We start from the raw sequence: 23,077 nt of genomic DNA on the forward strand, positions 1-23,077 counted from the left end.
TTATGGAACAGCTCAAAGTGAAGGGAGGGTGGGTGTGGTTCAGAACGTCCTATAGAACAGCTCAAAGTGAAGGGAGGGAGGGTGTGGTTCAGAACGTCCTATAGAACAGCTCAAAGTGAAGGGATGGAGGGTGTGGTTCAGAACGTCCTATAGAACAGCTCAAAGTGAAGGGAGGGAGGGTGTGGTTCAGAACGTCCTATAGAACAGCTCAAAGTGAAGGGAGAGAGGGAGGGTGTGGTTCAGAACGTCCTATAGAACAGCTCAAAGTGAAGGGAGAGAGGGAGGGTGTGGTTCAGAACGTCCTATAGAACAGCTCAAAGTGAAGGGAGGGTGGGTGTGGTTCAGAACGTCCTATAGAACAGCTCAAAGTGAAGGGAGGGTGGGTGTGGTTCAGAACGTCCTATAGAACAGCTCAAAGTGAAGGGAGAGAGGGAGGGTGTGGTTCAGAACGTCCTATAGAACAGCTCAAAGTGAAGGGAGGGAGGGAGGGTGTGGTTCAGAACGTCCTATAGAACAGCTCAAAGTGAAGGGAGAGAGGGAGGGTGTGGTTCAGAACGTCCTATAGAACAGCTCAAAGTGAAGGGAGAGAGGGAGGGTGTGGTTCAGAACGTCCTATAGAACAGCTCAAAGTGAAGGGAGGGTGGGTGTGGTTCAGAACGTCCTATAGAACAGCTCAAAGTGAAGGGAGGGTGGGTGTGGTTCAGAACGTCCTATAGAACAGCTCAAAGTGTAGGGAGAGAGGGTGTGGTTCAGAACGTCCAAAAGAACAGCTCAAAGTGAAGGGAGAGAGGGAGGGTGTGGTTCAGAACGTCCTATAGAACAGCTCAAAGTGAAGGGAGAGAGGGAGGGTGTGGTTCAGAACGTCCTATAGAACAGCTCAAAGTGAAGGGAGAGAGGGAGGGTGTGGTTCAGAACGTCCTATAGAACAGCTCAAAGTGAAGGGAGGGAGGGTGTGGTTCAGAACGTCCTATAGAACAGCTCAAAGTGAAGGGAGAGAGGGTGGGTGTGGTTCAGAACGTCCTATAGAACAGCTCAAAGTGAAGGGAGGGTGGGTGTGGTTCAGAACGTCCTATAGAACAGCTCAAAGTGAAGGGAGAGAGGGAGGGTGTGGTTCAGAACGTCCTATAGAACAGCTCAAAGTGAAGGGAGGGTGGGTGTGGTTCAGAACGTCCTATAGAACAGCTCAAAGTGAAGGGAGGGTGGGTGTGGTTCAGAACGTCCTACAGAACAGCTCAAAGTGAAGGGAGAGAGGGTGGGTGTGGTTCAGAACGTCCTATAGAACAGCTCAAAGTGAAGGGAGAGAGGGAGGGTGTGGTTCAGAACGTCCTATAGAACAGCTCAAAGTGGTGATGTGGTGGGTAGTGGACGGGGGGTTGTGGGGGGCGTTGTGGGGTGGAGGTAGGGACGAGGACTGACTGATCACTTCCGGTAGAAGAGCTCGAGGTGGAAGCCTCCCTCCCAGGTATCCTTGTCGAACTTGACGTTGTGGGCGTAGCCCTTGCAGTGGACCTTGACGGCCACGTTGGGCTTGAGGCTGTTGAACTTGACGAAGACGGCCGGCGCCAAGTGGCGGAACTGGTTCAGGAAGGGGAAGTAATTGGCGGGGATCCCGGGATGCGGGTAGTAGGCCGTGTTGTTGCCCAGGTTGTCTTCGTCATACTCGTCCTGCACAACAAGGGGATGAGGGGTTAGGGTTGGGGTGGGGGGGGGGGTGAGGAGGAGGGGAGGATGATGGGGCTTCAGCTGTTCTTCTCTTTAAACACTCAGCGCCTTGTACGGCACAACGCGTGCATACACCTTGCCTCTCTCCTCCCCCTCTATCTCTCTTTCTCTCTCTCACACACACACACACACACACACACACACACACACAGAGCCGAAACCTCACGAAAGCCTCACTCTTCCACTTACCACCAACATCAGACGCCCCATCACACCCCCACCCCCTCCCCCGCCAAGCACCTGTCAAACTGGGTCAGGATCACACACGTTGCTCCTTGTGACGAGTTCATCACTACCCCACAGGCAACGAAACGGATGTGAATGGTTTGAACTCAATCCCTCACCCTTCAGCAAGGTCGCAAATGAAAACGCTTTTGTTCCACCCGTTTACACCATCATCGTGAGTCTTTTGTCTTTTGGATGAGACGAGAAATCGAGGTCACATGCGCAGCTTGAACGTTGCGCACGTTAATGAACCTACGGCAAAATTCCACAGGAATAGCCGCTTTCATCACACACACACACACACACACACACACACACAGACTCTCTCTCTCCTTCAGTCACACACACACACACACACACACACACACACACACACACACACACAGACTTTCTCTCTCCTTCAGTCACACACACACACACACACACACACACAGACTGGAAAAAGAGTGGCGGTGTACAATGGCGATGTGGTCTCCACGGAGACAGCAGTCTGAGTTTCACACAGAAAATATGTTGTGACAAATAGTAATGCAACGCAATAAAACACAACGCGATACAATACAATACAATACAATACAATAAAATACAATACAGTACAGTACAGTACGATAGTGTACAATCATGTTACAATAAAACAAAATACAGTACAGTTATGGTACATAAAACAGAATGCAGTAAAGTAGAACGCAATACAACAGTGGTACAAAGCAACACAATGCAATGCAACACAACACAATACAGCAGAGTACAACACAGTCCATCCATGGAACACAGCAACACAACACAATACAGCACAGTACAACACAGTCCATCCATGGAACACAGCAACACAACACAATACAGCACAGTACAACACAGTCCATCCATGGAACACAGCAACACAACACAATACAGCAGAGTACAACACAGTCCATCCATGGAACACAGCAACACAACACAATACAGCACAGTCCATCCATGGAACACAGCAACACAACACAATACAGCAGAGTACAACACAGTCCATCCATGGAACACAGCAACACAACACAATACAACACAGTCCATCCATGGAACACAGCAACACAACACAATACAGCACAGTACAACACAGTCCATCCATGGAACACAGCAATACAACACAATACAGCAGAGTACGACACAGTCCATCCATGGAACACAGCAACACAACACAATACAGCACAGTACAACACAGTCCATCCATGGAACACAGCAACACAACACAATACAGCACAGTCCATCCATGGAACACAGCAACACAACACAATACAGCACAGTACAACACAGTCCATCCATGGAACACAGCAACACAACACAATACAGCAGAGTACAACACAGTCCATCCATGGAACACAGCAACACAACACAATACAGCACAGTACAACACAGTCCATCCATGGAACACAGCAACACAACACAATACAGCACAGTCCATCCATGGAACACAGCAACACAACACAATACAGCAGAGTACAACACAGTCCATCCATGGAACACAGCAACACAACACAATACAGCACAGTCCATCCATGGAACACAGCAACACAACACAATACAGCACAGTACAACACAGTCCATCCATGGAACACAGCAACACAACACAATACAGCACAGTACAACACAGTCCATCCATGGAACACAGCAACACAACACAATACAACACAGTCCATCCATGGAACACAGCAACACAACACAATACAGCACAGTACAACACAGTCCATCCATGGAACACAGCAACACAACACAATACAGCACAGTCCATCCATGGAACACAGCAACACAACACAATACAGCACAGTACAACACAGTCCATCCATGGAACACAGCAACACAACACAATACAGCACAGTACAACACAGTCCATCCATGGAACACAGCAACACAACACAATACAGCACAGTACAACACAGTCCATCCATGGAACACAGCAACACAACACAATACAGCACAGTCCATCCATGGAACACAGCAACACAACACAATACAGCACAGTACAACACAGTCCATCCATGGAACACAGCAACACAACACAATACAGCACAGTACAACACAGTCCATCCATGGAACACAGCAACACAACACAATACAGCACAGTACAACACAGTCCATCCATGGAACACAGCAACACAACACAATACAACACAGTCCATCCATGGAACACAGCAACACAACACAATACAACACAGTACAACACAGTCCATCCATGGAACACAGCAACACAACACAATACAGCAGAGTACAACACAGTCCATCCATGGAACACAGCAACACAACACAATACAACACAGTCCATCCATGGAACACAGCAACACAACACAATACAGCACAGTACAACACAGTCCATCCATGGAACACAGCAACACAACACAATACAGCACAGTCCATCCATGGAACACAGCAACACAACACAATACAACACAGTCCATCCATGGAACACAGCAACACAACACAATACAGCAGAGTACAACACAGTCCATCCATGGAACACAGCAACACAACACAATACAGCACAGTACAACACAGTCCATCCATGGAACACAGCAACACAACACAATACAGCACAGTACAACACAGTCCATCCATGGAACACAGCAACACAACACAATACAGCAGGGTACAGCACAGTCCATCCATGGAACACAGCAACACAACACAATACAGCACAGTACAACACAGTCCATCCATGGAACACAGCAACACAACACAATACAGCAGAGTACAACACAGTCCATCCATGGAACACAGCAACACAACACAATACAACACAGTCCATCCATGGAACACAGCAACACAACACAATACAGCAGAGTACGACACAGTCCATCCATGGAACACAGCAACACAACACAATACAGCACAGTACAACACAGTCCATCCATGGAACACAGCAACACAACACAATACAGCAGAGTACAACACAGTCCATCCATGGAACACAGCAACACAACACAATACAACACAGTCCATCCATGGAACACAGCAACACAACACAATACAGCAGAGTACGACACAGTCCATCCATGGAACACAGCAACACAACACAATACAGCACAGTACAACACAGTCCATCCATGGAACACAGCAACACAACACAATACAGCAGAGTACGACACAGTCCATCCATGGAACACAGCAACACAACACAATACAGCACAGTACAACACAGTCCATCCATGGAACACAGCAACACAACACAATACAGCACAGTACAACACAGTCCATCCATGGAACACAGCAACACAACACAATACAGCAGAGTACAACACAGTCCATCCATGGAACACAGCAACACAACACAATACAGCACAGTACAACACAGTCCATCCATGGAACACAGCAACACAACACAATACAGCACAGTACAACACAGTCCATCCATGGAACACAGCAACACAACACAGTACAGCAGAGTACAACACAGTCCATCCATGGAACACAGCAACACAACACAATACAGCACAGTACAACACAGTCCATCCATGGAACACAGCAACACAACACAATACAGCAGAGTACAACACAGTCCATCCATGGAACACAGCAACACAACACAGTACAACACAGTCCATCCATGGAACACAGCAACACAACACAATACAGCACAGTACAACACAGTCCATCCATGGAACACAGCAACACAACACAATACAGCAGTGTACAACACAGTCCATCCATGGAACACAGCAACACAACACAGTACAACACAGTCCATCCATGGAACACAGCAACACAACACAATACAGCACAGTACAACACAGTCCATCCATGGAACACAGCAACACAACACAATACAGCACAGTACAACACAGTCCATCCATGGAACACAGCAACACAACACAATACAGCACAGTACAACACAGTCCATCCATGGAACACAGCAACACAACACAATACAGCAGAGTACAACACAGTCCATCCATGGAACACAGCAACACAACAAGTGTGTTCCAAAACGTTCCCTTCCTTCTTCCCCCACGCTCCCTCCACCTCTACCCCCCCGCCCCCCCCCCACCCCTCCCCATCCACCCCCTCCCTTCTCTTCACAGTGATTCCAGACGTGGTGTGTGTGTGGGGGTGGGGGGTGGGGGGGGCGTCTTGTCAATGCAATACAACAAACAGTGTAGTGATGGCCTAGAGGTAACGCGTTCGCCTAGGAAGTGATAAAATCTGAACGTCCTGGTTCGAATCACACCTGCAGTCGCCAGTATTTTGTCCCCCTCCACTAGACCTTGAGTGGCAGTTTGGACGCTAGTCATTCGGATGATAAACCGAGGTCCCGTGTGCAGCATGCATTTAGCGCACATAAAAGAACCCACGGCAACAAAAGGGTTGTTCCTGACAAAATTTTGTAAAAAAAATCCACTTGGATAGGAAAACAAACAGAATTGCAGGCAGAAAGAAAATACAAAATGTGGGTGTGCTGTAGTGTAGCGATGCACTCTCCCTGGGGAGAGCAGTCCGAATCTCACACAGAGAAATCTGTTGTGACAAAAAGAGTAATACAAATACAAAATACAACACAATATAATACAACCCCTTTCCAGACGATTTAAGGGAGGTGTGTGTGTGTGCTGTCAATGCAATACAACAAGATGCAACATAATACGTCATACAGCACAACGCATTACAATAGAATACAATACAATACAACAGAACCCACTTCACAGCAGATCCAGACGAGGTAAGAACGTTTGGCGTGCTATCAACACACTACAGCACAACAGAATGCAACACGCCCCTAATGGAACCAAAGTGGGAACGTTTGGCGTGCTATCAACACACTACAGCACATCAGAATGCAGCACGCCCCTTATGGAACCAAAGTGGGAACGTTTGGTGAACTGTCAACACATGACAGCACAACAGAATGCAACACGCCCCTTATGGAACCAAAGTGGGAACGTTTGGTGAACTGTCAACACACTACAGCACATCAGAATGCAGCACGCCCCTTATGGAACCAAAGTGGGAACGTTCGGTGAACTGTCAACACACTACAGCACAACAGAATGCAACACGTCCCTTATGGAACCAAAGTGGGAACGTTCGGTGAACTGTCAACACACTACAGCAAAACAGAATGCAGCACGCCCCTTATGGAACCAAAGTGGGAACGTTCGGTGAACTGTCAACACATGACAGCACAACAGAATGCAACACGTCCCTTATGGAACCAAAGTGGGAACGTTCGGTGAACTGTCAACACACTACAGCACAACAGAATGCAACACGTCCCTTATGGAACCAAAGTGGGAACGTTTGGTGAACTGTCAACACACTACAGCAAAACAGAATGCAGCACGCCCCTTATGGAACCAAAGTGGGAACGTTTGGTGAACTGTCAACACATAACAGCACAACAGAATGCAACACCCCCCTTACCTCCCCTTCACAGTGGATCCAGAGCAGGGGCACGGGGTCTTTGTTCTGCTGGTAGTACATGGTGACGGCGTTCTTCAGCTTCTTGGACATCCTGGAGGCCAGGCCTTTGTAGGGGTCTGGTGTCCAGTCGTACACCTGTAACGGACTTTATGATTGCTGTGTGGCTCAGAATGTGGATGAAACACCTGTAACGGACTTTATGATTGCTGTGTGGCTCACAATGGAGGATGAAACACCTGTAACGGACTTAATGATTGCTGTGTGGCTCAGAATGGAGGATGAAACACCTGTAACGGGCTTTATGATTGCTGTGTGGCTCACAATGGAGGATGTAACACCTGTAACGGACTTTATGATTGCTGTGTGGCTCACAATGGAGGATGAAACACCTGTAACGGACTTTATGATTGCTGTGTGGCTCACAATGGAGGATGAAACACCTGTAACGGACTTTATGATTGCTGTGTGGCTCACAATGGAGGATGAAACACCTGTGATTATTGTTATTATTCAAACGCCAAACATGCAGAATGAGTTTCTCATGGCGTCACTGCCTTCAGACAAATCCATATTATGCTACACTACATCCAGCTGGCAGATACCTGACAGCATCATACCCCAACGTACTAGTCGGTCCTTGAGTGCAAGCATTATTTGAGCACCTATCCGACTTTCTACAGACTCGACTTTCACTGCCATGGAATCTTTTCCAGCGTGCCAAATGCGTGCTGCTGGTTTGTCATCTCATCCAAGTGAACGGAACTACTGGGCTTAATCCTTGTCCAAGATGCAGAGCATATGTCCCCCCCCCCCTCCCCCCCCCCCCCCCCCCCCCCCCCCACACACACACACACAAACACTGTCGTCACTCAGCTGTGACGAACATGATGACTCATGTACATATCTCACCCCTAAGGTTTTCTTCGTCCACTCTCTTTTCCTTAGGAACCCCAATACAGGTACACTGACTGTCACTGTGAACCCCAATACATGTACACTGAGTCACTGTGAACCCCAATACATGTACACTGAGTGTCACTGTGAACCCCAATACATGTACACTGAGTGTCACTGTGAACCCCAATACATGTACACTGAGTGTCACTGTGAACCCCAATACATGTACACTGAGTGTGACAAGAACCCCAATACATGTACACTGAGTGTCACTGTGAACCCCGATACATGTACACTGAGTGTCACTGTGAACCCCAATACATGTATGATGTACACTGAGTGTCACTATGAACCCCAATACATGTATGATGTACACTGAGTGTCACTATGAACCCCAATATATGTACACTGAGTGTGACAAGAACCCCAATACACGTACACTGAGTGTCACAAGAACCCCAATACACGTACACTGAGTATCACTATGAACCCCAATACATGTACACTGAGTGCCACTGTGAACCCCAATACATGTACACTGAGTGTCACTATGAACCCCAATACATGTACACTGAGCGTCACTGTGAACCCCAATACATGTACACTGAGTGTGACAAGAACCCCAATACATGTACACTGAGTGTGACAAGAACCCCAATACATGTACACTGAGTGTCTCAAGAACCCCAACAACATCCACCACTGGGTGCTGCTGTCAACACTTCACAGTTTCAGCCTGGCAGACACGCCAATCCACGGCCACTCCTGCAGAATGCAATCAGCTCACGGCCTAGAGGCAACGCGTCCGCCTAGGAAGCGAGAGAATCTGAGCGCGCTGGTTCGAATCACTGCTCGGCCGCCGATATTTTCTCGCCCTCCACTAGACCTCGAGTGGTGGTCTGGACGCTAAGCATTCGGATGAGACGATAAACCGAGGTCCCGGTGCAGCATGCACTTAGCGCGGGTAAAAGAACCCACTGCAACAAAAGGGTTGTTCCTGGCAAAATTCTGTAGAAAAATCCACTTTGATAGGAAAAACAAATAAAACTGCACGCAGGAAAAAATACCATAAAAATGGGTGGCGCTGTAGTATAGCGACGGCACTTTCCCTGGGGAGAGCAGCCCGAATTTCATACAGAGAAATCTGTTGTGATAAAAAGAAATACAAATACAAACACTGCACAACACCAGACAACACAGCACAGTACAGGACAAGACAGCTGAGGACGATATCCACGGAAGGCAGCTCCATACCTTGTTGAGGGTGACCAGCACACAGGGCTTTCCGTCAGGGTAGCCAAAGTCGTTGTCCTCACTGCAGTCCGAGGTCGCCAACAATCGGTAACTGACAATGCACGACTGCACTTTGTCCGGCTTCTCGGACGCCTCTCCACAGCTCTTCCAGAACCTGGCATAGTTCTCCTCGTGGGCTTTCTTGTAGGCTGCACGCGTCACGAGAGAGGGTTGGGGGATGGGGAAAGGGGGTGGTGGTGGACGGGGGGGCCCGGGGGGGTGGGGGGGGGTTCCATCAACAGGGCCTGCACAGCTGTTTTTCCTCACACCTCTCCATCAGTGCAGGAATGCAAAGAAATAAAAACACGAACTATGAGGGGGCGGGGGCGAGGGGGGGCGAGGGGGGGCGGGGTGGGTGGGGGGGGGGGGGGCAGGCAAAATATATGAAAATGAATGAAATATACACGGAAAATATTCGACTTTGACATATCAAAATGCGGCTTTTGATACACGCAGCGCGAGGTACACATTTTAGCATTATTACGTCACCGGCAGTTACGTTACTCTCGGCATGACAACAATCACCTCTACCTAGGCAGGCAGCATTGGAAAGCGAGAAACACTCTGCGACAATTTTTTGTGATTAAATGCTCATTAGATATCAAATGGCAAAGAAATGGTGCGAAAACATATATGCATTAGGCTTGCTCTGCTGTCATATAACTGTAGCGTTTGACGCAAATACATTAAACTGGCCGAGTTTTCCATTACTGTAGATCCGGCAGATAATGCACTTCAGGACGCACAGACAGGTCCACAATCCCCTCTGGAAATGGACGGAAGGGTGTCCAGTCTTTCGGAAACTGACTGATAATTTACCTCCGGGCCACTGACTCTTCCAGCCCAAACAGTTCCTCTATGTTCCTCCAGGTCTCTGTTCCCCAGGTCTATGTTCCCCAGGTCTATTTTCCCCCCAAATCTCGTTCAGCCAAGTCTAAGTTCTCCCAAGTCTAGGGCCACTATTGACCACAACCTAAAAGCGCTCAGTTTGCTTTAGTTTGTCCCATCTGTCTATTATTATGTCATAGGTGTTTGACTGCTGCTTGACCACAGCTGTATACTATCAGAGTTCAACTTGCATCACTTTGTGACACTTATGCATCATTGGGATGACCATTTGCTGACCACGGTTGACCGGTGTTGGCAGTTTTATTACTGACCTAGTATTGCTACTGCTGACTACTACTAAACACTAAGCAGAAACCTTCACTTCACGTGATGTACACTTCTATCGGGCACATGACCCCTTTTTGTTATGTTAAACGTGATGTACACTTCTATCAGGCACATGACCCCTTTTTGTTATGTTAAATGTGGTGTACACTTCTATCGGGCACATTACCCCTTTTTGTTATGTTAAATGTGGTGTACACTTCTATCGGGCACATTACCCCTTTTTGTTATGTTAAACGTGATGTGCACTTCTATCGGGCACATTACCCTTTTTTGTTATGTTAAACGTGATGTGCACTTCTATCGGGCACATGACCCCTTTTTGTTATGCTAAATGTGATGTGCACTTCTATCGGGCACATTACCCCTTTTTGTTATGTTAAATGTGGTGTACACTTCTATCGGGCACATTACCCCTTTTTGTTATGTTAAACGTGATGTACAATTCTATCGGGCACATTACCCCTTTTTGTTATGCTAAATGTGATGTACACTTCTATCGGGTACATTACAATGTATTTCTTTAGCATTTTTTTTCCTTGGGATTTCTTTCTTTCCCTGGACTAAAGCAACCACCCATCCACCCAGCTATCTGTCTATCAATATGTCTGTCTGTCCATCTGTTTGTCTGTCTAACCATATGTCTTTCCACCTATCTGCCTGCCCATCTATCTGTCGGTCTATCTGCCCATCTGTCTGTCTGTCCATCTGTCTGCCTGCCCATCTGCCTGCCTGCCTGCCCATCTGCCTGCCTGCCCATCTGTCTGTCTGCCATCTGTCTGTCTGCCCATCTGTCTGCTTGCCCATCTGTCTGTCTGCCCATCTGTCTGCCTGCCTGTCTGTCCGTCCATCTGCCTGCCCATCTGCCTGCCTGCCCATCTGTCTGTCTGCCATCTGTCTGTCCATCTGTCTGTCTGCCCATCTGTCTGCTTGCCCATCTGTCTGTCTGCCCATCTGTCTGCCTGCCCATCTGTCTGTCCATCTGCCTGCCCATCTGTCTGCCTGCCATCTGTCTGTCCATCTGTCTGCCTGCCCATCTGTCTGCCTGCCCATCTATCTGTCTGTCCGTCCGTCTGCCCATCTGTCTGTCTGCCATCTGTCTGTGCACCTGTCTGTTCATCTGTCTATCCTTCCAACTTTCCATGCACTCACCCATCCAGCTAACAGTCTGTCCATCTGTCTGTCTGTCCATCTGTCTGTCCATCTGTCTGTCCATCTGTCTATCCATCTGTCTGTCCATCTGTCTGTCTGTCTGTCTCTCAATCCTTAGAAATAAAACTATAACATTACAAACCATTACTATTTGGATTTATTTACAGGAACCAAGCTGAAAGAGGAAACTGGTCGGATGATCTGAATACAGTGATGGGAGATGTCACACTTAAAAATCATGACACAATTCTACCAGGAGAATTTAACATCGACTGACTAAAATGTCAAGCACACAAGATTCAACCATATAAAACAATTTATCTAGATCAACCGACTGACCGACCAACACGTCCAACCACTTCCAGCACCCTCGTTGATCACACAATTTCACACAACGTCAAAGCAGAGTATCAATGAAGTGTGCTCTCTAGTATCTAGAAATAGTGACTAGTTTCCAATGCCCGTCACATGGTCGAAAAAAAAAAAGAGTCCAAATTCCCAAAACAAGCCACACACTATCGTTTACATATGTTTGAAAAACTTTGAAAAAAAAAATCTTTTCACAATTCCCTATTATCCCTTCTGTCTGTCCATCTGTCTGTCCATCTCTGTTCATCACCGTCAAGGAATCCGAGAAGAAGAATGGTGATTTGTGTATCAGAAAGAAGAATAAGATGTCTGTGTCCAAAAGAACAGTGTCTACACCCAGAAAAAAAAAAGATGCGAGTGTGGACAAGTGGTACTTGTCTGTACCCCCCACCCCCCACCCCCCCCGGCCCCCCTCCGCCCCCCGTCTAATATCACTTAAAACGGGAAGATGTCAAAGTGAAGGTAACTACTGCCACTCACGTCTGAGCGCTTCCTTCAGACTTTTGATGCAGGCTTTGGTGTGCTTTTCTGAGGCGTCATCAGTGAAATAGATGAGCGACATGTACAGGAGGTCATCATCCGTCTTCAACAGTGGTCTGATCCCCAGGCCTAACCAACACAAAGGCATGCATTGTAGACACACAGGCAGACATATAGTCTCTGTCTGTCTGTCTGTCTGTCTGTGTCCTGAAGGCCGAGGGGCTTATCGTCTGAAGGAGAAGACTGGGCCCCGCCTTCCCACACCGTGCCTTTGACACTCAGTGCCCTCACGGCCCTGAAAAATCATACCTTTAGTTCACCTGATATTGCATCAGTGCTAATGTGTGGCGATCTGGGTGGGTACGAAATGTGCGTCTGAGTATCTGTGTGTGTGTGTGTGTGCGTGCGTGCGTGTACGAAATGTGCGTCTGGGTATCTGTATGTGTGTGCGCGTGCGTGCGCGCGCGCGTGTGTTTCTTTCATGTAAAGCGCTGTGTAAAGCACTACCATCATCATCATTAGGATTATTATCAATACAGTCTGGCCATTACTAATACTATCATCATTGTAAACATCATTATTTTCATCAAAACCATCCACACCACCATCATCATCATCATCATCATCACTATTCTTCTTCTTCGTTTCTGGGCTGCAACTCCCACGTTCACTCGTATATACACGAGTGGGCTTTTACGTGTATGTTTTACCCCGCCATGTAGGCAGCCATACTCCGTTTTCGGGGGTGTGCATGTTGGGTATGTTCTTGTTTCCATAACCCACCGAACGCTGACATGGATTACAGGATCTTTAACGTGCGTATTTGATCTTCTGCTTGCGTATACACACGAATGGGGTTCAGGTACATGCAGGTGTGCACACATTTCGACCTGGGAGATCGGAAAACTCTCCACCCTTTACCTACCAGGCACCGTTACCGAGATTCGAACCTGGGACCCTCAAACTTAAAAGTCCAACACTTTAACCACTAATTATTGCGCCCGTCATTATTACTATTCATTATCATCACAAACCATCTTCATTATCACCACCATAATCATCATCATCATCATCATCATCACCACCACTACCATCATCATCACCATCACCACCATCATCATCACTATCATCATCATCATCATCACCATCATCATCACCATCATCATCATCATCATCATATTCATCATCATCACCACCACCACCATCATCACCACCACCACCACCACCACCATCATCATCATCACCATCACTACCACCATCATCATCATCTTCATCATCATCACCATCATCATCACCACCATAATCATCACCATCACTACCATCATCATCATCACCATCACTATCATCATCATCATCACCATCACCACCACCATCATCATCACTATCATCATCACCACTCCATCATCATCATCACCACCATCATCACCACCATCATTATCACCATCATCATCACCACCATCATCACCATCATCATCACCACCACCACCATCATCACCACCATCATCACCACCACCACCATCATCATCATCACCACCACCATCATCATCATCACCACCATCATCACCACCACCATCACCACCACCATCATCACCACCATCATCACCATCATCATCATCACCACCATCATCACCACCACCATCACCACCACCACCACCATCATCATCACCACCACCACCATCATCACCACCATCATCACCACCACCACCATCATCATCATCACCACCACCATCATCATCACTATCATCATCACCACTCCATCATCATCATCACCACCATCATCACCACCATCATCACCACCATCATCATCACCACCACCATCATCATCACCACCACCACCACCACCATCACCACCATCACCACCACCATCACCACCACCACCACCATCATCATCACCATGATGACCAGACATCAAGCCGTGGACAGGGAGAAACAGACCCGGTGTTTCCAGGAAGCTGTGATCCCCAGTGAGGTACGGCTCATAGACAGAAACTGTCTGGTAGAAGAAGGACAGCATAGCGCAGAAATAGGACAGCAGCACCAGGTAGAACACAATGAAGAAGGCACAGATCTCCTCTGGAACCAAAGCACACAGTGTGTGTGTGTGTGTGTGTGTGTGTGTGTGTGTGTGTGTGTGTGTGTGTGTGTGTGTGATGAGGGTTGTGTTGGGGGTGAATGGGGGTGGAGGGTTGGGAGGTCGGGGGTGAGTGTATGTGTGTGTTAAGGGGGAGGGGGTATGGTGTTTGTGCTCTGTGTATGAATGTGTGTGTGTGGGAGGGGGGTGAGGGGGTGTTTGTGGTGTGTGTGCTCTGTGTGGGGGGTGGGGGGTCTGTGTGTGTGGGGTCTGTCTGTGTGTGTGTGTGTGAGTGTGAGTGTGTGTGAGTGAGTGTGTGTGTGTGAGTGTGAGTGTGTGTGAGTAAGTGTGTGTGTGTGTGTGTGTGTGTGTAAATTGGCCTATATGAAGTGTACACACTTCTGAAATCACTGACTGTAAATCCAAGCCTCTTCCGAACTCTCAAAGCACTGTAAATCTTCAGCACAGGCAAAGGCCAACAAATGGTTAGTCAGAATCTGTGAAAACGCCCAGGAGAGAACTTTGTACAGCAGACTATGACTTATTAGCCCGCTCCAGCATACAGTGGGTTTGCCACAAATGTGACAGCATTAACTGTAATACGTTCACTTTCCGCAGCATCTCGCTGGACTCTACAAATTTTTACTCACCCTTAGCTGATCACGAGGAAGATAGCATTGACTCTTTCACTTCATCCCGTCATAGATTTTGTCCATTGAAAGCAAGCAGCCCTAAGGGCTACACAACCGAAGGCAAGGCCAGTGAAACATCCCTTAATCAGGCCTAGGCATGTCAAGAAAGGAATAACACAAGTCCTACACAGAACACGACAGAATATTCAGCCCAAAGAGAAAACGATAGTACCAGGGACTTGGGACCAAAGAAACAAGCGAGACTCGCTCGGGGGTGGAGTGTTCATCCTTGTACACAAAAGCCTCGACCGAGTTACCTGAAATGGACGCAGACTGCGAAATGATCTGGGTAAAGATACACCTTAAGAAAAACAAAGACCTATTAGCCGGGTGTTTCTCATGCCCCATCAATCGTCCGCTGACCTTGATGAACTGGATCACACACGACAAAATATTTCTGGGACTGACAGGCAAAAACAGATCTTCTTAGTAGGAGATTTCAACTGCCCAGACATTGACTGGAGTAACTCAGCAGTATCTGCCAGTGCCCAGGATCGCCACAGACAGCAGCGACTATTGGACATTTTCATGTCAGCTGGTCTCTCCCAAATCCATGACGAACCCACAAGATTAGACAAGACCATTGACCTGGTATTTGTCTCCAATCCTTCCCTTGCCAAATTTTCCAAAACCTTCCCAGGACTCTCAGACCATGAAGCAGTAGTGGCTGACCTGGACACACAACCACAAAGGATAAAGGAGAAACCCAAGAAACACTACATGTACTCCAAGGCTAACTGGGATGACCTGAATGCCAACCTAAGTCGATTAGAGACTGAGCTGAAATCCATGCAGGAAACAGGGTCTGATACAAATGATCTCTGGGTAGAGTTAAAAAAGAAAATCCTACTAGCTACAAACATATCCCTTCTAGGTTGTGTCAACGAAGCAGCAATTTACCATGGATAGATAGGAAGGTCAAGAGAATACTTAGACAGGAAAAGAGGGCCTATAAGAAAGCCAAGAAATCAAATATCTGGTCCAACTACCACTTCCTTCAGAAAGAGAGTCGTCGGGCACTGAGAAGAGCAGAGTGGAAATACATCAATGAAACCACTGAAACAGGCTTCAAAGAGAAGAACCCGAAGCCATTCTGGAGATACATCAAAGCCAGATGCCAAGGCAACACAGGTGTAGCCGCCCTGAAAAAAGGAAACACCCTGTATAGCCACAGCTACTCCAAGGCAAACATCCTTCTTGATTAGTTCAAGTCTGTATTCACTCAAGATGATGGGAAACCGTCTCCCCCAATGGAGGGCCTAGCTCAACCTAGTATTGAAGATCTAGACATTGCAACAGAGGGAATTGTTAAACTCCTAAAGAAAATAAACCCCTCCATGGTGTGCGGCCCAGATGGAATCCCATCCACAGTCCTGAAAACTTGTGTGGACGCCATTGCCCCGTCACTCACCATTATTTTCAAACAGTCGATAACCACTGAGTCCTCCCCATAGACTGGCTGTCAGCAAACATTTCAGGTGTGTTCAAGAAAGTCGACAGGAATAGAGCCGAAAACTACCGATCAGTGTCCTTGACATCGGTAGCGTGCAAACTGCTATGACACATTATCTGCTGCCACCTCCATAGACACCTCGAAAAATACAACATACTGACAGTCAGAAACCACGGATTTTTGAGAAGCTAATCGTGTGAAACCCAGTTGCTCACCACCATGCATGATCTCTTCAAATCACATGATGCAAACATCCAGACAGATGTGGTAATCCCGGGTTTCAGTAAGGCGTTCAACACTGTACCACACGACAGACTGCTACACAAGCTGAATCACTATGGGATCAGACGACCCATCCATACATGGATCAAGAACTTCCTGACCCAACGCAAAATGACAGTGATCCTGGACGGAGAGCAATCTGAGGAAACAGAGGTGATATCAGGTGTTCCCCAAGGTACAGTACTTTGTCCTTTACTTTTCCTGTGCTACATAAACAACCTGCCACAATCCGCAAAATCAAAAGTACGCCTTTTCACGGATGACTGCCTCCTGTACCGAGAAATCCACTCCTTCCAAGACCATATCACCCTACAGAAAGACCTGGATAGTCTGGAAGTATGGGCAAAAGACTGGGAATGCAATTTAATGCACAGAAATGCTACATTCTATCCAGCAAAGGAAAATCTCCATACTTTTACTGACTAAATGGCGTCATACTACAAGTTCAACAAAACCCATATCTGGGAGTACAGATCTCAAACGACCTGAAATGGACTGGCCACATTACAAACATCTGTAAAAGAGCCAACTGCTCACTCAATTTTCTCAGACGTAACCTGAGGAATTGACCCCCCAGAAAGCCGCCAAATGGCATATATTTCACTTGTCTGTTCAACGCTGGAAAATGGAGCAGCAGTCTGGAACCCCCACCTCAAAAAGGACATCGAAAGGCTTGACAGAGTCCAACGCCAGGCCGCCAGATTCATTACCAGGGACTACAGATCAAGGGATCCAGGCTTCGCCACGCAACTGCTACAAAATCAAAATTTACCACCTTTAGACTAAAGAATCGTCGTAAAACCATACGACTTACTACAATGTTCAGGATTGTTGACAATCAAATACTGGCCCTTCCACCAGGAATGTTCTTGACACCTGCAAGCAAGACCAGCAGAAGATCCAAGCCTACATCTTATAAAGACCATGATATAAACAATATAGTAGAAAGAACTTTCAACAAGAGCAAGGGCTATGTCATTCCATTCTGCAGGACAGACCAGCTAAAGAACTCATTCTTTGTGAAAACAATAGCGGAATGGAATCAGCTGGAGGAATGGAATCAGCTGGAGGAAGGAGTTGTGAGCGCAGGGACGACCACAGTATTCAAGGCGGCCATCAAAAGACCCCTGACAGTTACTGTTTCCCATCAATAACAGTAGCAGTAGTAGCAGCTCTTTTTTTTTTTTTTTTTTTTTTTTTTTTTTTTGCATATGCTCTCCCAAGTTTTGCCACGATGGCCATATTGGCTTCTGCGACGAACAGATCCTGATCCTGAACTTACGATTTTTTTTCTCTCGAGCGAGTGAGACAGGGGAAAGCATTCCCTCGCCGTGTTTTGAAGTGATCAAACTGAAATCTAAGAAACGACAACTGACTGGAGGCCTACTGGATGTGAAAGTCCAGAGTCACCACAAGTTGAATGCTTTGTAAATAATGTCACAAGCGCTGTGGCCACTCATTCCAAATGGACAAGCAATAGATCAAGATCTACAATCGTTGCTGCCGTCACCCAGTCTGAGAGATTTCTCCACACCTTAAAGCTTTTTTTCTTTTTCAAAGATGATATGCTGCATGTAACTTGTGAAAAAAAATGCTCGTTTATTAGACTGGCGTTGATAACGGATTCTCTCTGCGCACCATAAATTACGATCTTTTTTCACAGACACGAGTGACTGCCTATCGTATTCTCTGCAACCATGGCTAGGCGACAGCATCAACGATTCTACATCTGGATCTAGTTCTTGTCACTTCATCGTTACTTTGGAGTGGGGCACTCAAGCAAACACTAACAGATGAAAAAGAAAAAAAAAAAAAAGTAAATAAACAAATGAATCAACTAATTTACAGGCTGATGAAGACTAGAAGCCATGACATTGAAATGAAAAGCCATAGATCTGACCAGCCGTCTTGCCATTTGCAATTCGTACTGTAGTGGTAGCAGCAGCAATATAGTAGTAGTAGTAGTTACATTAGTACTGAGTGGTAGTAGTAGTGACAAAAAGCAGTGAATCTCAAACAGCCCCCTTTTTTTTTTCTTTTTTTTTTTAAAGCATGGTATAATTTGGTCTAGGTTTCACGCTCAGTTTGTCAAGTTTTCACTCCTCAAAAAGTTCTAAAAACGGTGAAGAATGCCGAGGCAATGTCTGCTACTTACTCCATCCTCTTTTGCCTCTGCCGAAAACTGTCTTTTCCTTAGAGTCCCAAAGAAAGTTCCCGCAATCCTTCAATTTTTTCATTTTTCTTTTCCCGAGTCTGCCGGCAACATGACTCAACGGGTAAGTGGGGGTTATGGGACACGTCGATGACGTTGATTGCAGGGGGAATAACTCGGATCATCATTCCAGAGCGATGCTTTCTGGTCAAGACATAATTATTATGATGGAAAAGGTTTTTCGGTGGTTTTTTGTGGTTTTGTTTGTTTGTTTGTTTTTTGTTGTTGTTGTTGTTTTGTTGTTGTTCTTCTTCAAACAAGTTTCGAACATCTATCGATCTACAAATCAAAGAGTAATTACCGAACCGAAGTACAAATCACATTCACGACAATCTCACGAGGCATGTTGATTTCAAACTTTGTTTCTGTGATTCAACCCTTCCAATATCGCAAGACTTCGAAGAACCAAATAATTCCTGCACACATCTGTGTAGTATGATGCATGCATGCGTTTGTAGTGCTTTGTGTATCGAGACGAGCTAAGGGAAATAACTCCGGTTAATATGAACTTGGAATAAACGTGGCTTACACAGAAGCACTCTGTCTGGACTCCATTTGTCCCTTTACATAATATTACAATCTGTGATGTGAAGTTTTAAACGATGTGATATTGTTACTTTTGGAACTGTGCAAAACTTGGTACTTGGTGGCTCTGATGTCGATTCATTCAAGTAGGGTTGTTGTTTTTTCAACAAAAAGAAAACAAACAAAACAAAAACAATAATGACAACAAATGTATATGTATGTGTGTGTGTGTGTGTGTGTGTATCAGTTAATCGTTAGTCTAAAGATTTCAGCTGACACTAAGCTTACGTCATTCTGTCCTCGCCACACACTCGCTGTTCGACAGTGTCATGGTACGTCATTGGCTGTACGGAAACTTGTGTTTCTGTTCCATCATAGTTAATTAATTTCTCTTTTGTCAGATCAGTAAACTACAAGTATTATATACTGGCAGAATCGTCACGATTCCATCTTTAAATCTATTCCATTTATATTTGCCTATGTTAAACTGATTTAACGCAGTTTGTAATTTTCAGCAACGAGCTCGTTAAAACTGATCCTGTTCATGTGACTTAAATTAAGATTATAAATTCATCTTAAATAATCAACACTTCATTTTAAACTCATTATAAAGTAGGTGTTGAGCTCTTTCTTTTGCAACTTACCCGACGTAAATCGGTTCAGGAATCATTTAGCAATCTATCACTGAACACCTTGTAAGAAACACAGTTGTTGTCAGATTTGGCCTGATTAGAGACGATCTGCTCGCAGCACACGTGACTGTCTTTGCAGTCCACTTAACTTGCATAAATTGGCACAGTGAGTGATGACTGGTCATTTCATACCTGGTCAGTCATCTGACCAGAGCTGCTCTCTCTCTCTCTCTCTCTCTCTCTTGCTGTGTTGCGGGCAGTGTGAGTGTGTATTGTATGTGTTCTTACAAAGGCTGACACCTCGCTACGTATCGCTGTAAGTACTAATGTGTAAAATGTGTTGATTTGTAAACTGTATTGTTCAACACAGTACTTGTGTTCATAGGAGTATGTTCAGTTAATTCTTTGTTCAGTCATTGCTTTGACATGTTAGTCACAGCTCGGCTATGATTGATCTATGTCGTCATATGCTTGGAGCAATGTTCCATTTGATTCTTCTTAACGTCACAGTCAATGACGTCTCTGGACATTGATAGTTTGTTGGAGAATATTCTAGTGAGTGCATATGACGCGTTCTTTCTCATTTGCTGTCACTGATGAAGGTTAGTGTTTCACTGATTCTCAGTACTCTAAGATGTGTGTAGTATTCTGTCATTATTACAAGATATCATTGGATTAATATCAGTTTTTGGTTAAAACCACCTGATATGTATCAGTCTGTTAATTGTAATTTAGTTATCATGCTCTCTCCTATACTGCTTACTCCAGTATAGAGCAACATGATAAACTGGATCATTTGAGTCACTTTGACACAGTATAAGCTTTACCTAATCTATACTGTCAGTGTACTTTCACTATTTCCGCATAGCTTCAATCACTTTAACTGCACTATTTAAATGTATTAGAAATGTCATTTGATGTCAGTGTTTGGTCTCCACACATATGCATTACCAAGTGGTAGTCTTTCCATGTAATATGTATACATGTGCTTTACTATTCACTTGTGCCGACATGTTGTGCTAATGACATTTGTTTGTGTCATTCCAGGCACTGTCTTCTCTTCCTTAGTCTCCTCTTTCTTATCTTCTCTTCTTATATCTTCTTCTTAGCTTTTCTTATGTTCTCATAACTATTGTAAATAAAACAACAGAAAAACCCATTTGTGACTGGGCTCTATATGTTCCTGGCCTGTGCACGGGAATTCTGGTCTATCCTTTAATTCAGTAAATCATTATTAGTTAGTTCTTTTGTACTGCCCGTCCCCTTGAATAACCACTCGGTTCAGGTAACACAGCTACATTAGTAATATATATGTATTTTTGTAATCAGACAGTTTTCATTATATTTTTCTAGAATATGATCAGATGGGTCAATAATAAATGAAATTCCAAAACATAATTGTCTTTTTTTTTCCCCAGTGAAATTTGGGTAAATCAGTGGAGACGTGTTGTGACGACAGTGGAGTCAGTGGAGACGTGTTGTGACGACAGTGGAGACGTGTTGTGACGACAGTGGAGACGTGTTGTGACGGCAGTAGAGTCAGTGGAGACGTGTTCTGACGTGACGGCAGTAGAGTCAGTGGAGACGTGTTGTGACGGCAGTAGAGTCAGTGGAGACGTGTTGTGACGGCAGTAGAGTCAGTGGAGACGTGTTGTGACGGCAGTAGAGTCAGTGGAGACGTGTTGTGACGGCAGTAGAGTCAGTGGAGACGTGTTCTGACGGCAGTTGGGTCAGTGGAGACGTGTTGTGACGGCAGTTGGGTCAGTGGAGACGTGTTGTGACGGCAGTAGAGTCAGTGGAGACGTGTTCTGACGGCAGTTGGGTCAGTGGAGACGTGTTGTGACGGCAGTTGGGTCAGTGGAGACGTGTTGTGACGACAGTGGAGACGTGTTGTGACGGCAGTAGAGTCAGTGGAGACGTGTTGTGACGGCAGTAGAGTCAGTGGAGACGTGTTGTGACGGCAGTGGAGTCAGTGGAGACGTGCTGTGACGGCAGTAGAGTCAGTGGAGACGTGTTGTGACGACAGTGGGGTCAGTGGAGACGTGCTGTGACGGCAGTAGAGTCAGTGGAGACGTGTTGTGACGACAGTGGGGTCAGTGGAGACGTGTTGTGACGGCAGTAGAGTCAGTGGAGACGTGTTGTGACGGCAGTAGAGTCAGTGGAGACGTGTTGTGACGACAGTAGAGTCAGTGGGACGTGCTGTGACGGCAGTAGAGTCAGTGGAGACGTGTTGTGACGGCAGTAGAGTCAGTGGAGATGTGTTGTGACGGCAGTGGAGTCAGTGGAGACGTGTTGTGACGGCAGTAGTGGCAGTGGAGACGTGTTGTGACAGCAGTGGAGACGAGAGACGAGTCAGTTCTGCCGGTGTTCACCTGGTGCTGCCTTGCTGGGGGGTGGACCCGGGTGGATGTCTGGATGATAGCACGTCAGTATAAAGGGGCGCCAGGCCTCCACCCGACCGTGCACCTCCGTCACACCACCCCACATGTGCCTGTAAACGCCACCCGAGCACCTGTA

At 46.3% G+C, this 23,077-nt stretch overlaps 1 protein-coding gene across 2 annotated transcripts; it reads right to left on the reverse strand.

Moving 5' to 3' along the window:
• Nucleotides 1–1,304: 1,304 nt before the first annotated feature.
• Nucleotides 1,305–21,245, reverse strand: LOC143278098 (sodium/potassium-transporting ATPase subunit beta-like). Of its 2 annotated transcripts, none has more exons than XM_076583131.1 (6): nucleotides 20,573–21,245; nucleotides 14,629–14,766; nucleotides 12,694–12,822; nucleotides 9,481–9,668; nucleotides 7,330–7,464; nucleotides 1,305–1,665 (listed from the first exon to the last, which is right to left on the reverse strand). In XM_076583131.1, exons 2-6 carry the CDS (start codon nucleotides 14,705–14,707, stop codon nucleotides 1,420–1,422), a joined length of 777 nt encoding a protein of 258 aa, XP_076439246.1. In that variant the 5' UTR covers nucleotides 14,708–14,766; nucleotides 20,573–21,245; the 3' UTR covers nucleotides 1,305–1,419. The 2 variants fall into 2 exon arrangements, with proteins under 2 accessions (XP_076439246.1, XP_076439245.1); XM_076583130.1 differs by lacking the exon at nucleotides 20,573–21,245 and adding an exon at nucleotides 19,347–19,476.
• Nucleotides 21,246–23,077: the final 1,832 nt, after the last annotated feature.

Source organism: Babylonia areolata, chromosome 35, assembly GCF_041734735.1.
Source record: "Babylonia areolata isolate BAREFJ2019XMU chromosome 35, ASM4173473v1, whole genome shotgun sequence".
Taxonomy (NCBI): domain Eukaryota; kingdom Metazoa; phylum Mollusca; class Gastropoda; order Neogastropoda; family Buccinidae; genus Babylonia; species Babylonia areolata.

Excerpts from the sequence above, each read along its gene's own strand:
- LOC143278098 (XM_076583130.1), bottom strand. The coding sequence starts at position 19,428 with ATGAAAAAATTGAAGGATTGCGGGAACTTTCTTTGGGACTCTAAGGAA. Across the intron at positions 14,767-19,346 it reads CAGAGGCAAAAGAGGATGGA|AGGAGATCTGTGCCTTCTTC; the intron begins GTAAGTAGCAGA and ends CTTTGGTTCCAG. Across the intron at positions 9,669-12,693 it reads TCTGAAGGAAGCGCTCAGAC|CCTACAAGAAAGCCCACGAG; the intron begins GTGAGTGGCAGT and ends TGACGCGTGCAG.